Source organism: Tetrao urogallus (assembly GCF_951394365.1).
Source record: "Tetrao urogallus genome assembly, chromosome: 19".
Taxonomy (NCBI): domain Eukaryota; kingdom Metazoa; phylum Chordata; class Aves; order Galliformes; family Phasianidae; genus Tetrao; species Tetrao urogallus.
The window spans coordinates 5,205,314-5,220,252 of NC_136832.1; the positions used below are offsets into that span (position 1 = coordinate 5,205,314).

Genomic DNA, 14,939 nt, shown 5'->3' on the forward strand with positions numbered 1-14,939 from the left:
TGTGCTCGGGGAGTAGCAGCTCCCAGTTCCCAAACCATCACAGTTCCCTCCTCCCAGTCATTGCAGGACCACGCAAGCAAGAAGTAGGAAACTCCAGCATAGCCCGTACTCGTATTTAATTGTGAGGACAGGACAGACTGGGGCAGGCAGGTATGGTGGTGTGGAAGCACAGCTCGAAAAGCAAACACACCCTGCCCTCACAAGAGACAGAAGTCATTTTAAGGATTAACCCTGCTGAAAGCATAAAAACAAACCATTAAAAAAAGAAAAAAAAAAAAAAAAAAAAAAAAAGAATTAATCCCAAACCAGAGTTTCTCTGGAACAGATGTTTCTGCTTGGTCTCCAAAGACTGGAATCAGACACTGCTGCTAAGGCTGCTTCACATCAGACACAATGCAGAGAATTCACATAGCACAAGTCGAGTGTTTAACATGGACATTTCAGTTCAGAGGCCGAGCTCCTGCAGCAGAGTTGGGTTAGGCTCTTGCAGGAAGGGGCACAGAGCACACGAAATCAGGCTGTCACAGAGACAACTCTCTGAAGGATTCTCTCCCTTCCAGGCAAGTTGCCTCCCACATTCAGGACACAGATACCACAGCAGGAAAGTTCCTAGAGTTGCTCTGTGATCCCAAGGTGCTGAGTACGTTTAAGCAAAGGCAAACCAAACCCTTCATTGCCACTTTCCCACCTATTTTATACAGGAAAGAAGGTGCACAAAACAAGGCTGCATCCATGAAAGGTGGAAATAAGAGACCCAGAAAACTGTCCATAAGATAGCAGGGTTCACTCATGTCCTTCACCACGGAGCAAGGCCACAAGGACATACATGGCTGCACCCATGCTGGAAGAGGAGAATCAGTCCCAGACGATCATCCTATCTCCCTGTGAGAGAAAAGGGCTCTCCAAGAGAGGACAGGTCTAGGATATCCCTCCACCTACTGCACAAACCCGGGACACATTCAAAAGTACAGACAATAAATTAAGATTGAAAAAAAAAAAAAAAAAAAAAGATCAGCGTGTATAATATATGTATATATATGTGTATAATGTGCGTGTGATTGTGAAAAATAGAAATGTCAACCTCAGGAGAGAGCAAGGCATAGTAGAAACACATCCCTATCCCTCTCCTGAGCCCAGCTCTACCCTGCTTCCCTGATTCACAGCACAAACATGACACCAGTGGGCCACGCAGGGGTAGGGGCTGCACCTGGCACCCAGCTTCCCTCTGCTGGTGCCATGTAGGAGCTGGCTGCATGGTGGAGGAGTGAGGAGAAGAGCCCAGCAATGGTCCCTTCATGGGCTTCATAACGAAGGGTTGCTGCGGGCTGGAAAAGGGAGGGAAAGACAGGAAAAGCAAAATGGAATGGCAGGGGCACCCCACCCCTCCCCAACTGGCCAGGGCCCCTGCCCATCCTGTGGCATGGGACCATCACCATTGTATCAAGTAGAAAATAAAGCCATGATGAGTTTATGCTTTGGTATGTAATCATCTCCCTCCCCTGATTCCCCGCTGCATTTCCCCAACCCACGATCTGTAAAATTTGTCAAACAAAATCTCTAGTGTGCCTTTATACTCCTTGAACCTTTCCTTCCCCAGTGTCTGCCCTGTCCCTCTTCCCCCAGCAAGATTTGGGGAGCTGCCTTGCTTGATCCCCACTGTTACAGCTTCTGCTGTCCCGACTGGATCCTGTCAAACGCCTCCTGGTCCAAGGGCAGGTAGCGGCCTTGCCTGCAGTCCAAGAAGTACAACTTGTCCTTCACCAGTGTGGGGTCAAAGCCCTGCTTACGCAGCTCCACCTTCTGGAATTTGTAGGTGCCTGGCACATGGGGAAAGAAAAGGGAGCAAGGGGTTGCTGACTGCATGCACTCCCACCTCTGCTCTGCTGTGCTGCACCACATCTTGCTGCCAAACCATGAGGCTCACGGCAGAGACATCTTAGCATCAGCTGTCATCCTGAGCCTTGCACTCCCAGGTCTCCAAACTACCAGAGGAGCTGGTAGGACCAGGGGCTCATAGGGCAGACATGCTCCATCCCAACACCGACTCCACTGCAGATCAGCCCCTCTGCCCACGCAGCCGCTGTGCACCACGGAGCACAGTGCCTTTCCCCTGCTCCCCCCAGCTGCATGCCCTGTATGACAGCACAGAAAGCGGCTCACTTGTCTTGGAGACCTTGTGCAGGAACCGCAGGAAGACAGGCTGTGCATACAGAGGCAGGGCCTTTTTCAGCTGGCTGGCAAAGCTCTCCAGGTCACAGGAGTTCTCTGGGTCAGCAATGGCTGCCATTCCTGCCTTCCCTTCAGTGCCTGAGACAGAAAAGAAGGGAGAATTCTTGGGCACGCTGTCCTTGCATCACTTCCGCGTGCCTCACATCACCGAGGCCTCTGGCACATTCCCTGCTTTGTACAAAGCACCAAGTGTCCAGCTGTGACACTGCCTGTGTCACCAGCCTGCAGCCACGGCTACCAGCGACACCCTGCGGTCACCGTCATGTCCTCCCAGAGGAGGCACTTGCAGCCTATCCCAAAAGGACTCAAGGTCCTTCCAAACCAGGCAGAACCAGTCAAACCTCTGCCTGAGGGAGGGAACCCTTTGGCTCCTGCCAGTCACACCCCCAGTAGTCTCTTCCCAACTCACAAGGAGCCTCTGTCCAGCCTCTTGTGAAAGGACACGACCTGGACAAGCAAGACACACCTCCAGGTACAGCAGCCTGCCTGCCTCCACTCCTCCGTTCTCCCCTCCCCTCTCAGTTACCTGGGATCTCCACCCCGTATACAACCACGTCTGTCAGGTTGAGGATGCGGCTCAGTGTCCCCTCCACCTCAGTAGTGGAGACGTTCTCTCCCTTCCAGCGGAACGTGTCTCCGGTGCGGTCCCGAAAGTACATGTAACCGTATTTGTCCATCACCAGGACATCCCCTACAGGAAAGGGGCAGATTTGCAGAAAAATGAGGTGTGAGAGGAGCTAAGTGCTTCCCCAGAGCATCTCAGGACAGTGTCACCAGCCTGGGACATCCCTGAGCCCGGCCAAGTAGCCCCCTCCTCTCAGCAGACACAAGGGCACTACTCGCCTACCTGTGAGATAGGCAGCATCCCCTTTTGCAAACACATCCCTGGCGATTTTCTTGCTGGTAGCTGACTGATTCAGGTAGCCATCAAAGTGCTGCAGAGGGTTGCTCTTGACAATGCGGCCCACCAGCTGCCCCGGCTCCCCTGTACGGAGAGCAGAAGGGGTGAATGGAGGAAGCAACCACTCATGCCCAAGGAAAAAGGGTGTTTAACAGGGTTGGTGTGGTTTAACAAACCAAGGACTTAAACCTAACTAAGTTACCATGAAGTACATGACAAAAGATCCACACAGGGCTGAGGAGATGCACCCCAGTGGTTGCCCTTACCTGGTTTGCAGCGGATGCAGATACCATCCGGCCCCCGGATCAGCTCCATGGTGTCTTCATCCACTTTCACCAAGCCAATGGGGTACACCCCTGGCAAGATCCTGCTGTTGAAGCCACAGGACCCGACCTAGGATAGAAGGCACTCAGAGCCATAAGTAGCAGGAACATCATTCCTGCCCCCAGCTGGCACCACAAAAGCACAGTCAAAACCCTGCAGGTGGATCTTAACGCACGCCAAGCTTCTTGGAACAAGGAACCTGCAGCCAACAGCCCTGCTGGGTTTCAACCCCCGCCAGGCCAGCAGGCACCCCCTGGGGCATGGGGAGGGTGGCAAAGCCTTACGTTATTGTCGAAGTTCCCCAGGCTGCAGTTGCACTCGGTGGCCCCGTAGAACTCAGCCACCTGGGCGATGCCAAAGCGGGCCATGAACTCTCTCCAGATGGAAGCTCGCAGCCCGTTGCCCAGCGCCATGCGCACCCGGTGCTGCCGCTCCACCTCCTGGAAGGGCTGGTTCAGCAGGTAGCGGCAGATCTCCCCAATGTACTGCACAATCTAGCAGGGACAAAGAGAAAGGACACATTAGGACCCTCCACCACAGCCTGGGATATTTAAGGTGTTCTTTGGGGCGGGCAGGAATGGAACAACATGCACACAGTCCCCTACAGAGGATGTGGTATTATCCAGGGGTCCCGCCAACTTGTCCCTTGCCCACCCATCTCTGGCAAACACTGTCCTCCAATTTATAAAACCTATCCAAGACCTGGCTAACGCTGGAGCACGGGAAACATGGAATGACAGCTGGAGGTGGGAAGGATACAGCTCCACCACTTTGGAAGGTATTTCAGGACAGACAGGCAGAACGAGTCCAAGCCTTTCCTTCTTGCAGCAGCTGGGCTCACCCCAACTCAGCACAGATCCCCAGGCATGTGGCCTCACCGTGCAGTTGTACTTCACGCAATCCTCCCAGAAGTGTGAGGCTGAGAACTTCTTGCGGATGACGACTGTCATGCCCTGCAGCAAGCATTGCCCGATGCCCACGATGTTCCCTGCAGAGAGGCAGCCAGGAAAGCCCTCAGTACCCACACACCATACCCAGCCAGAGCGAGGCAGGAGCCACACCCTGGCTCTCAGCAGGTGTGTGTTCATCTGGCCAAAGCCTCCAGGACCCCAGGGCAACGGGACAGTGGCACGTGAGGCAGCGCCTTGCACCTAGACATCCCACCACGCCTCAGTCAGCAAGGTGGGCACTGCTTCCCCTTCCTCACTCCTTTTCTCATGAGTCAGCAATACCATGCAGCTATTCCAAAGCCAGGCCAAGGGCTGGGATAGTCCTCCCCACACAACAGTCCCCACTCCAGAAGTCAACCAGATCAATTCCTGGCTCCCAGATAAAGAGGTCACACACTGCCAGCAGCAGCCAGCTCCTCTTTGACACAAAGATCACTGCTGCACCAACCCCCAGCCTGAGCTCAGGGCTTGGCAGAGGGGAAGCAAAGTCCAGGCAAGCAAGGTCCCAAGGGCACACATTACCTGCAGCGTGGTAAAGTGGAAGGCAGTCATACATCACATCATCGGGTCTCATGCGAAAACCGTAAAAAACCAAGCTGGCCATGCGGAAATACCTGCGGTGGGGAAACCAAGGGGTGCATCAGAAGCAGGGCCAGAGGCTTGGTGCCAGGATGGGGCAGAGCTCTGCCCCCTTCCTCCTCAGAGCTCCTGCCCACTGCCTTACCTGCAGTTCACCACAATAGCAGCCTTGGGCATTCCCGTAGTGCCGGAGGTGTAGATATAGAAGAGTTTATCTGGAGAGGAATGAGGAGACAAAATCACACATGCAGTGTGACCTAGATCACTGCACCTGATCTAGGTGGAGCTGGCTGAAGCATAAGGTGGGGGCAAGTCAAACTGTACTCTGCTCATATCACAATAAATTTTGTTATGTGATAAAGAACATGCTGGGTTCGCCCCAGGTCTGTTTGAACACATGGAGGGCACATGGCACTGCACCACATGCAGCCAGGCTTCAGCCCCCCTTCAAACATTCCAGGCTCTGCTGCTGAAGTCTGCCCTCAGCATCCCGAGCAGACATTCTCGCCAGTGTTGTGACCAGATGAAATACCACGAGTTGGGCTCCCAAAAGCTGACCACGTACCCAGAAAGCCCTTCTCAGGGGGATCTGGCTGGTGTCGAAGAGCTGTCTGCAGGAGGGGATCCAGGTGCTTTGCACCGGAAAGTGCAGACTCCAGGCTTCCTTCTCCTGACCAGAAGAGATGGACAGACTTCTCCATGGAGGACTGCACCTCCTTCATAGCTGAGAAAGTAAAGAGGAGAGGTAGAGAAAGAGCACCAGGTGAGTACAGCACAGCGATTCCCTGTCCTTGCAGGCGACCTTGGGAAGATAATGCCCCAGGTAGCTGCACCCTCACTGTGCTCAGCAGAACCCCAAAAGGCCTGACAACCCTCCCAGGCAGATGTTGCTCCTATGTTAAACAGCTGGGACCACAGCCCAGGCCTCTTCAGAGACTTGAAGATCCTGTTCTCCACTTCTTCCCAGCCAAAACTTTGTGGTGCTGAGAGGTCTTTCGACACCATCAGCCACAGGGGTGTAGGCTGAAACATGAAGGCAGGTGCTGCAAGATTGTGGCAAACAGTGTGGGGAGCCCCAAGGGAGTCTCATCCCTTCCATCAGGACAGGCCTGGCACAGCACAGGGCTCCATGCAGTGCGTGGACATGAGAGGAACCTCTAGCACAAGGAAGAATCCTTGCATCCATGTGGGCCTTACAGAGAACACTGAACCCATCCACCTCTGCTGCCTACTAACAGAAAGAAAATCAGATCCAATTCCTGAATAATTCAGCTGTTCACACTTTTTGAGACCCTGCTCTATTCCCTGCAGGAAAGGAGCACTGAATCCACAGAGCCTAAAAACCTCCTGAAGCATCTGCCTGCGTCTCACCTTCCATCATTTCCACTCCAAAAACCACAGCCTTGGAGTTGGAGATGGTGATGCAGTGCAGCAAGGCCTCCATGCGTAGGTTGGAATTCACCAGGGCCGTCTCCACCCCGATCTTGGCCAGGCCGAGCCACAGCCCCACGTACTGATTGCGGGACTCCATGAACAGAGCCACCACATCACCAGAGCGGAAGCCTTGGCCATGGAAGAAATTGGCCACTTGGTTGGAGTACTCATCCAGCTGCCGGAAGGTCCAGCTCTCGCCCGTGCCTTGGAAGATCAGTGCTGTTTTCTCTGGACACTTGCTTGCAGTTCTCTGGAAGATCTTGGCGATTGTGTTCTTCTCCTTCACGTGCCTCCACACCTGCCACTTCACCCGCAGCAGAACCAGCCCCGTGCTGCCAAAATAAAGGGAACCAGAGGGAAGCTGCTCAGTGAGCCCTGCAAAACCACCTCCTCCAGCAAAGACAGCACAGCAACCTTGCCAGGAGCTGCAATAGTCCAGCACTGCTCCAGGTGTTACTCTAGATGAGCAGCAGCTCTGGGTGCTTCCCTGAAAAGCATGGATATAGGCAGAGGCCCTCTGCAAAGGCACTTACGGGAATGAGGGCAGGGAGAGATGTTTTGGAAGGCTGCAGACTGGGATGTCCTCGCTTCAAAGGAGCGCCCTGGAGCCTCAGGTGCTCTCCAAAAGGTGCCACTCTGTCCCACATGCAGATCTCTGCCAAAAGCTGGCACAGCCTGGTACCAGCTCAGAGCTGCCCCTGCCCAGTCAGCCGGTGCAATGCCAGCAGTTTTAGGGACAGGATAAAGTACAAGGACAAGGACAATCAGTAGACTTCAGAGCTCAGCTGAAATCTATATTTCCTGGGAAAACTTTGCCCCAGAGTTTAGAGCCTTCAGGGCACAGCAGAAGATGATCTCCTTCAAGCTGGGCCAGATGCCAACAGAGAGCTGGGGTTATGCTCACACACCCCAGTGCGCAGTTGGGCCACCCCAAACAGGATACCTACGTGACATCCCTTCGTATTGTCTTGATGACTATGAGGAAGAAGTCCCATCCCCCTGATCCCAGGTAGAAGATGAAGAGAGCAGGGATGGCCTGGGCCCAGGACAGCTCCAGGCTGACCCTGAAGAACAGCAGCAGTGCTGCGAAGGCAGCCAAACGCAGCATCTTGGCCTGTGGAGAGAGAGAAAGCACAAATATTGACCTACACACACTGAACAATAAGAGACCCATGGGCATGGGATGCATTAGCTGCTCCCAGTTCCCTGGATGAGGCCCAGAGTCACCACTTCTCCTGGCAGCGAGGATGTAACCCAGCAGGCTGATGTTAGCAGACCCTGCCCATGGCACACGCATGGCACTGCTCAGAACCCACCAAAAGCCTGGCTGTTCCTCTCTGCAGACCCCTGGCCTGCACACCAGCCAGGGACACGGACACATCCCAGTAGTGTCAGATGTAGGATGAGGTCACCTCACAGGTGTGACAGCGCAGCTGTGCAGGAGACCCCATACAGATGTTAGGAGGCACCAGAGCAATGCCAGGCAGGGTGAGCTCAGCTCTCACACCCAACCCGGGACAGTCCAGATCCAAATTCCTCCCTGCCCTGAGGATCCCTACAGCCCAGCTCTTCCATTCCCACAGCACCAACATGTGCCCAGGACAGCTGCTGGACTGCGGGGCTCAGTCTGACACTGCTCCAACGGGATGAGGACACTCCATCTTCTGATCTCTGCCTGTGTTTGTAAACCCGTGCTTCCTGGCCTGGAGGCACGGCCGGGCGGGCGATGGCCACGAGGCACAGCGAGGGCTGTCCCAGCTGCTGGGTGCACCCAGGCCCCATCCCCAAGCCCTGTGGATAGACTGTGATATTTCTGTCTCAAACGCTCCCAGTCACAGCTCCAGGACTCACAGGTGACCATGATTTAGCAAAGGCTATTCCCAGGCAGCAGCGTGACCTAAGCGCAGTGACGGCTCCTAGATAACACCAGTCCTTCCCGACACGGCCTCAGAGGAATGAAATTCTGGCACGATTCCCCTTCCCCTTTTGAAGATGATTCCCTGCTCTGAGACTGGCAGCCACAGCCCCAGGCTGCCCCACGTGAGACAGCATCCAAGCATGTCATGCAGCACCCGAGCTGTGACCCCGGAGCAGGCAGGGATGGCCCCAAGCCCGCAACACGGGGATGTCCTACAGCCCCGACTCAGACATCTCACTCCTGCCCCCGGCTCCAAGCCTCCTCCCGAGCAGCTCAGCGTCCCCCAGTGGCTTTCAGCAGGGCAGGACCCTCCTTATTTTACCCCCGCGAACCTCTTTATGCGGCTTAACGGGGAAACCACCAAACCGCCGCACTCCAGCCAAGCGCCGGGCCCTCCCTTACACCTCCAGCATCGGACACGAGTGGCGAAGCGGCCGGGGGGGGCACGTCGCGTGGGCAGCGAGGCGTTCCACCGCCCACACGAGGCGGGCAGGCCCGGGCAGGCGCCCGCCATCCGCTCCCATCTCCGCCGCACACAGCGGCCCGTCGGCAGCGCGGACGGCCGCCGCCCAACCGAGCGCTGCCCCGCGCCCACCTCCACGCCCACCGCGCGCGGCTCCGAGGCGCCCAGCCGGGCGGCTCCGCTGGGGGAGGGGGGGGGGCGGACGGGATGGACGGCGGCGTGGGGGCCGCACGGCGGGCACAGGGCTGCGGAAGGCGGGGGGGCACGGCGCATCCGCCGCAGAGCTCGGAGCTCCAGGCCGGCGCCGCAGCCCCCGGCGCCGCGCTTCCATTCCTGCGGAGCCTCCGCGGCTCTCCCCGGCTCGGGGCGGCACCGGGACCCTCCCGCCCGCTCCCGCCCGGCTCCCGCCTCCCGCTGCCGCAGTCCCCGCCGCGCCTCGCCCTGCCCGAAACCGGCTCCGAACCTCCTGTCGGAGCCGCACCGCCTCCACGGGGCGCCTCTGGCAGCGGCCGAACCCCCGCCGATCCCCGCACCGGGAGCCCCTCCGAGTCAGCGGGGGAGGCCGCGAGAAGGGAGAAGGGGACGGGCCGCACTCTTACCGGGCTCCAGCGCGTTCCAGTGCGGCCCGGCCACCTGCACCGCCGCCGGGAGCGGGGCCGGGAGCTTCGGAGCGGGGAGCAGGGCCCGCCCGCCGCTGCGGCACGGGGCGGGGCGGGGCGGGGCGGAGCGCTCCGTGCGGCCCGCCGGGAGCTGTAGTCCCACCCGGCGCCGCCTCTCCGCTCCGAAGCTCCGGCGGCGCTGCGGGGCGAGCGTTGCCTCGGCCGCTTCTCCGCTCCCAGCTCCGCTCCCGATGGCGGCGGCGGCGACAGCGGCAGAGGCGGCGGCCCCGAGCGTGGCGCGGGGCGGGACGCTGCGCGGCGGGAAGAGGCGGCGAAGGCGGCGGGGCTGTCCGACGGCTCTGTGGCGCAATGGATAGCGCATTGGACTTCTAGCGCGGCGGTGACGGGAGTCATTCAAAGGTTGTGGGTTCGAGTCCCACCAGAGTCGCATTTTGCCCGAGGGCGCGGAGCGGCCGCCGCCTCCCGCCCGCTGCACGGAGCGCTGCCGGCACCGCGGGGCGGCGGACGTGCCGTGAACGGCGGGGCCTCGGCGTTTTGAAGGCGGGGAGCGCGGCGCGGCGCGGCGCAGAGCTGCCCGATCCCGGAGCTGCGGGCGGGAGGCGGCTGTGCGCCGGCTGTGCTGACGGCGGGGCCAGGTGTGCGCGCAGGGAGATGCTGCGCCGGGCGGTGGGGAGGGGGATCGCAGCATCGGCCCGATGGGTTCCTCTGTTTTGGAATGAAATAACCGCCTCCTCGTCCCCATGCGCACCGCAGCGGGCAGCAGGGCGGCAGGCAGCCGCAAGCTCGGCGCTTCTGGCACCGCGTGGCAGCCGTCGTCACCACTCAAAAGAGAAAAAAAAAAAAAGACAAATCCGCAATGATGTGGCAAAACCGGGAGGCGAAGCTGCCCGACCTCCCGCATCCGGACACGGACACGTCACCTCCCGTGGGCCGGAACCGTGCCAGGACGCGGTGGCACAGCCTGGCGCTGGGGCGGCCCGAGGTGACGTCTCGTGGAATCCCGGACCCGAAAAGTGCCGAGGTCTCACGTCACATCTCCCCACCAGACGGGGAGAGAAGGCGGGTGGGAGGAGGGAGAAGGAACCATAGCTCCACCACAGGCTTTATTGAGCAAGAAGGAATTTCAACAGCAAACCTCCACGCACGCAGCCCCGCCTGCCTTGTGGCTCTGCCCCTGCTCTGCAAACAGCCGCTGGCACGCTGAACCCTCAACCCACACTGTGAGCAGCGCCCGGATGCAGGGCGGCCTCCGGTCCTGCTCATCTAGGACTCTGCCCTACTCCCCATCACACCACCTCACTGTCAGAGGAAGACAATTCCTATCAAAAACCTCTCACAATGACATTTTTGACGAGGAGGGCCTCAGGGCAGCCTGGGATCTTCTGACAGCAGCTCCAGCAGGGTTAACATCCAGACAGCAGAGCCAGACTGAGCACCCGGCCCTGCGCACAGCAGCACGGCACCCCGACCCCTGCACGCCATGAATTCGCTGTGTCTGCATTCGCTCCCAACCCAGCAAAACCCAGCTGCAAAAGCATGACCAGGACTTGGCCACCTTTCCACCCGCTGACAAACAGCAGAAGAGGTCACATTTTGTCAGGGCACAGGGAGGTCTCTCCCACCAGGGGGCTGCCAGATCTTGACAGGAGAGAAAAGCACCAGGCCGGCACCAGCAGAGCCACACTGCACTCGTGCGGCAGCAGGAGACGGAGCAGTGCAGGGAACAGCTGCCAACGGGGGATCCCCCATTTCCCCCCCACCCCCCAGCATGAGCTCTCACACACGGACAGCCGGAGGGGGGAAGATGCCAATTTCCTCCCGCAGGGACTCCACGCTCTGCTCCCAGCGCTGCTCATAATAGACATTGAGGACACAGCTGGCGTTGCGCCCGCTCCGGACCGCCCATGGAACCAGCTCGGTGGCCAGGACCTGCAGCTTTCTGCAACAAAGGGCACAGAAGACAATGGTTTTCATTTCCACGTTTGATTTTCTATTTCCTCTTCCAAGTCCCTGTTCCGGGCAGATGCAAACCCTACGTCCCTGCACCCTTCAGCACTCCTGCTTATCTCACAGGGGAAACTGAGGCATGGGACGGGACTCTGTGTGGGAAGGTTACAGCCAGCAGCAAACCCAGGATCAGAACTCAGGTTAACATGGACCCTCACCAGACAGCATCACTGCTTACCGTGCGTTGAGACGAACGGGGCCAAACGCTGCTCCCAGCACACACATGGGCAGCCCTGTCTGGACGGCTTCAAACCATTTCACCACCACTTCACCTGGCAGGAAGCAGAGCGCTGTGAGCAGGCACAGGGCACGGTTCCACACCAGGATGGGAGCCCTGCTCTTCCCCCAGGGACAGCCCGGCCGCCACCCCCAGGAGCAGCACCCCTTGTCACTGCCCCACAAGCTTGGGCATGGCCCAGGCAGGCTGGGCTCCTGGAGATCTTTAGCGATGCAATTGCTAAATGAGGATTTTCCCGTGTATCTTTCCCTATCTCCCAGCATGGGAAAGCCCATTTTCATCCATTGTCACATCTCAGCCAGAAGCTTCCAAGGGACCAGAAATGCTGGTTCCTGCTGGCTCATCAGCAAGGCTCAGCTTGTGACTGAGTCAGACACAAAATGAGGGGAAAGGACATGGGGATGCATGGATAAGGAACCAGGAAACCCCTAAGCTTGCGCTCCGATCTTGCAAAATACCACATCATGGTAAACCCAGCAGGCACTGAACAGCCACAGATGATGGATGACAGCAGTGCAGGACAGGGATTGCGGCCAACCTCCCTGTGCACCTCTGTGGGCTGGGGATTAGGGATTCCGATGGGTCAAAAGCCATCACTGGGGTCGATGGGCAGCATGGAACGTGGCAGCTCACCCAGCATGTTGGTGGGCATGCCCAGCAGGGTGTGCATCAGGTCGTGCACTTCCCGGTACCGCTGCATCACGTACGCCAGCTCTTCATCATCCACGAACTTGGCTGGCATGCGGGTGTCTGGAGAAACCTTCTGCAAGGGCAAAGAGGTGCAGGTCAGTCAGAACTCGAAGCCACTCATTTCAATCTTTAACACACAGCAATGCAGAGCTCCCCATCAGTGTATTTCTCAGCAGTGAGTATCATTTACACAGATAAAACACACAGCACTGAGGATGCATCACCCACACCCAGCATCACATCCCGACCTCCCAACTCCCACCAATTCCCTTCATCTCCAGGTGCTCTATGGGCTTCTCCACAGCAACAGCCTGCCTCTAAATCTCATCTGTGCTCCTGGCACAGAGACAAGCACAGTGAGATCCCACACTCACATTGTCCTCCAAGAAGCGGACGTATTCACGGCCCAGCGTGCCGGCCGGCAGCCCCCGCAGCCGGGCCATGTCCAGCGTGGAGAGGCGGATGCGAGGCCGCTCCCTGAAACAGAAAGCACTGAGCATCGTGTGGGACCCACACACTGGGGGCCCTGGGCAGATGAAGACTTGGAAACCCCTCCCTGCGCAGCCCCCCAAGTGCTCCCACAAGGATGCGTTCTGTAAGGAGTCCACCTGAAGCCCTGGCAATGAGAACTGCAACCTCTGCCCACTCCAGCAGCTCTGGAGGAGAAGTGCAGTGCTTGCACTGAGCCTGGCTAGCAGTCAGGCCCAGAGAGTGGATCTCAGTGCCCCTGTGAAACAGACAGACTTCAAAGCAACAGCCTGAGAGAGGGTAAGGTGTTTGTTCTAAATGCAGGTTTTGCTTCTTTCTTGCTCAGGCTTTCATTGGCAGCCATGTGGCGGCCAAGCACAGAAAGGTCTCCTGCCCAGGCTGGTGGCAAACAGGCACCATGTAGCACTGGAATGGAACAAAAGCCCTTTCATTTCTGCACAGGACAAATTTTCCTCCTGATAACAGCCTGAGTGGATCCAGGAGCTGCCCAGATGCCAGGGAGATAAGTGGGATGAGCACCACCTCTACCCTGACTGCAGCAAATGCTTCCTTGTATCCCTCATCAGCTGAAGGGACTGGAAAAAAAAGAGGAAGAACAGTGAGATCGTGGTTAATCAGAGCCTTATTGAGTCCTTCCTGGTCCTCAGACTTGTGCCCAACAGTCCCCGCAGACACAGAAGCAAAAGCCATCAAGTCTTATCTCACAGCTTAGGGAGATGCCGAGGGTGGTGGAATGAAAATGTGGAGTGCCTATGGAGAAGACAAAGCAGTGGGGGTGGAGTCCCCAGTGGAGGAAATGGTGCAGAGGACAAAACAGAGAAAACACACTGCATCCACACAAAGAGAGACAGAACCTGCCAAGGCAGCAGAGCAGAACAGACAGCAATGTTGAAACAGGGCCCAGGGGCTCTGTGCTGCTGCTCCTGGATCTGCTGCAGGGCTTTGCTGAGCACTAAGTATGGAGCAAAATCCACAGCCAGGAGGCTCAGAGCTGACAGATGCCTGAGCTCCTCAAATGGCAGCAGTGTGGGGCTCTCCTTTACAGGCCCAGGGAAGGCGCTCGGACCCATGGGGCAGAGGGATGGGGTCTGACAGAGGTGGAGGGCCAGGGCCGGGTGTGGGGGACGCACTGGAGGATGCGGTAACCTTCAGGGTCATTCCTCATCCTGTCTCGCAGCTTGGGCAGGGCAAGGCAGCCCGTGGTCTCACCGAGGACTGCCACCATGTCTGAAAGAGAGACCGCACAGTGACACACCAACAGCACAATCCTGCACACGTTTTGCATTTGCACCACCTGGACACATTTGGTTGACAGGGGAGGGAAGGGGGCACCGAGCGCTGCAGGCAGGCACAGATCTGCTTGGCAGGGGCTCATGGAATCATTCAGGTTGGAAAAGCCCTCTCAAGTCCAACCCCAGCCCACCCCCATGCCCACCGACCCGTCCCTCAGTGCCACATCTCCACAGGTCTGGAACACTTCCATGGATGGTGACCCCAGCACTCCCTTGGCAGCTGCGTCAGTGCAGCACCGCTCCTTGTGAGAAGGAATGTTCCCCAGTACCCAGCCTGAACCCCCAGCACTACGTGGGGCCAACACCTCTCATCCTATTGCTGTTCCCCAGGAGCAGAGGCCGACCCACCTCACCACAACTCCTTTCAGGGATTGCAGGGAGCGATGAGGTCTCCTCTGAGCCTCCTCTGCTCCGCACTGAGCCATCCCAGCTCCCCGAGCCCCGCTCCGTGCCCCATCCCCACGCACCGTGCCTGTAGGGATCCCACAGAGCCACGCACGCCGAGCCGGCCGCCAGCAGCGCTTTCTGCAGCGGGCTGGTCGGGATGTGCCCGGGGTACAGCGGGACGCGCCCCGCCGGCTGTTCTTCCTCCTCCTCATCCTCCTGCTCCTCAGCGCGGGGCACGGCGCGGCCCAGCCCGGCTCTGCCTGCGGGGAGCGGCGGTAGCAGAGCTCAGAGTCACGGCACCCTCGGGACGAGCCGCACCGCAGGCGCGGGGTTCCCTTACCCGGAGCGCCGCGCACCGCCCGCAGCAGCGCGGCCCGCACCGCCGCCCCCCGCAGCATGGCGCAGCCCCGGAAGCGGC

General features: G+C 58.4%; 2 protein-coding genes across 2 annotated transcripts; both read right to left on the bottom strand.

Annotated features, from left to right (window-relative positions):
• Positions 1–1,659: 1,659 nt before the first annotated feature.
• On the bottom strand, positions 1,660–7,525 carry SLC27A4 (solute carrier family 27 member 4; the record flags this gene model as incomplete). The annotated part of the gene is made up of 12 exons (XM_079544623.1): positions 1,660–1,817; positions 2,161–2,307; positions 2,756–2,920; positions 3,077–3,214; positions 3,397–3,523; positions 3,739–3,948; positions 4,333–4,442; positions 4,927–5,018; positions 5,129–5,198; positions 5,549–5,707; positions 6,355–6,749; positions 7,365–7,525. The coding sequence occupies 12 exons, from the start codon at positions 7,523–7,525 to the stop codon at positions 1,660–1,662; spliced, it is 1,932 nt and encodes a 643-aa protein (XP_079400749.1).
• Positions 7,526–11,194: 3,669 nt separating this feature from the next.
• On the bottom strand, positions 11,195–14,919 carry COQ4 (coenzyme Q4; the record flags this gene model as incomplete). Its single annotated transcript, XM_079544924.1, has 7 exons — positions 11,195–11,357; positions 11,604–11,697; positions 12,297–12,426; positions 12,728–12,830; positions 13,973–14,069; positions 14,602–14,781; positions 14,862–14,919. The coding sequence occupies 7 exons, from the start codon at positions 14,917–14,919 to the stop codon at positions 11,195–11,197; spliced, it is 825 nt and encodes a 274-aa protein (XP_079401050.1).
• Positions 14,920–14,939: the final 20 nt, after the last annotated feature.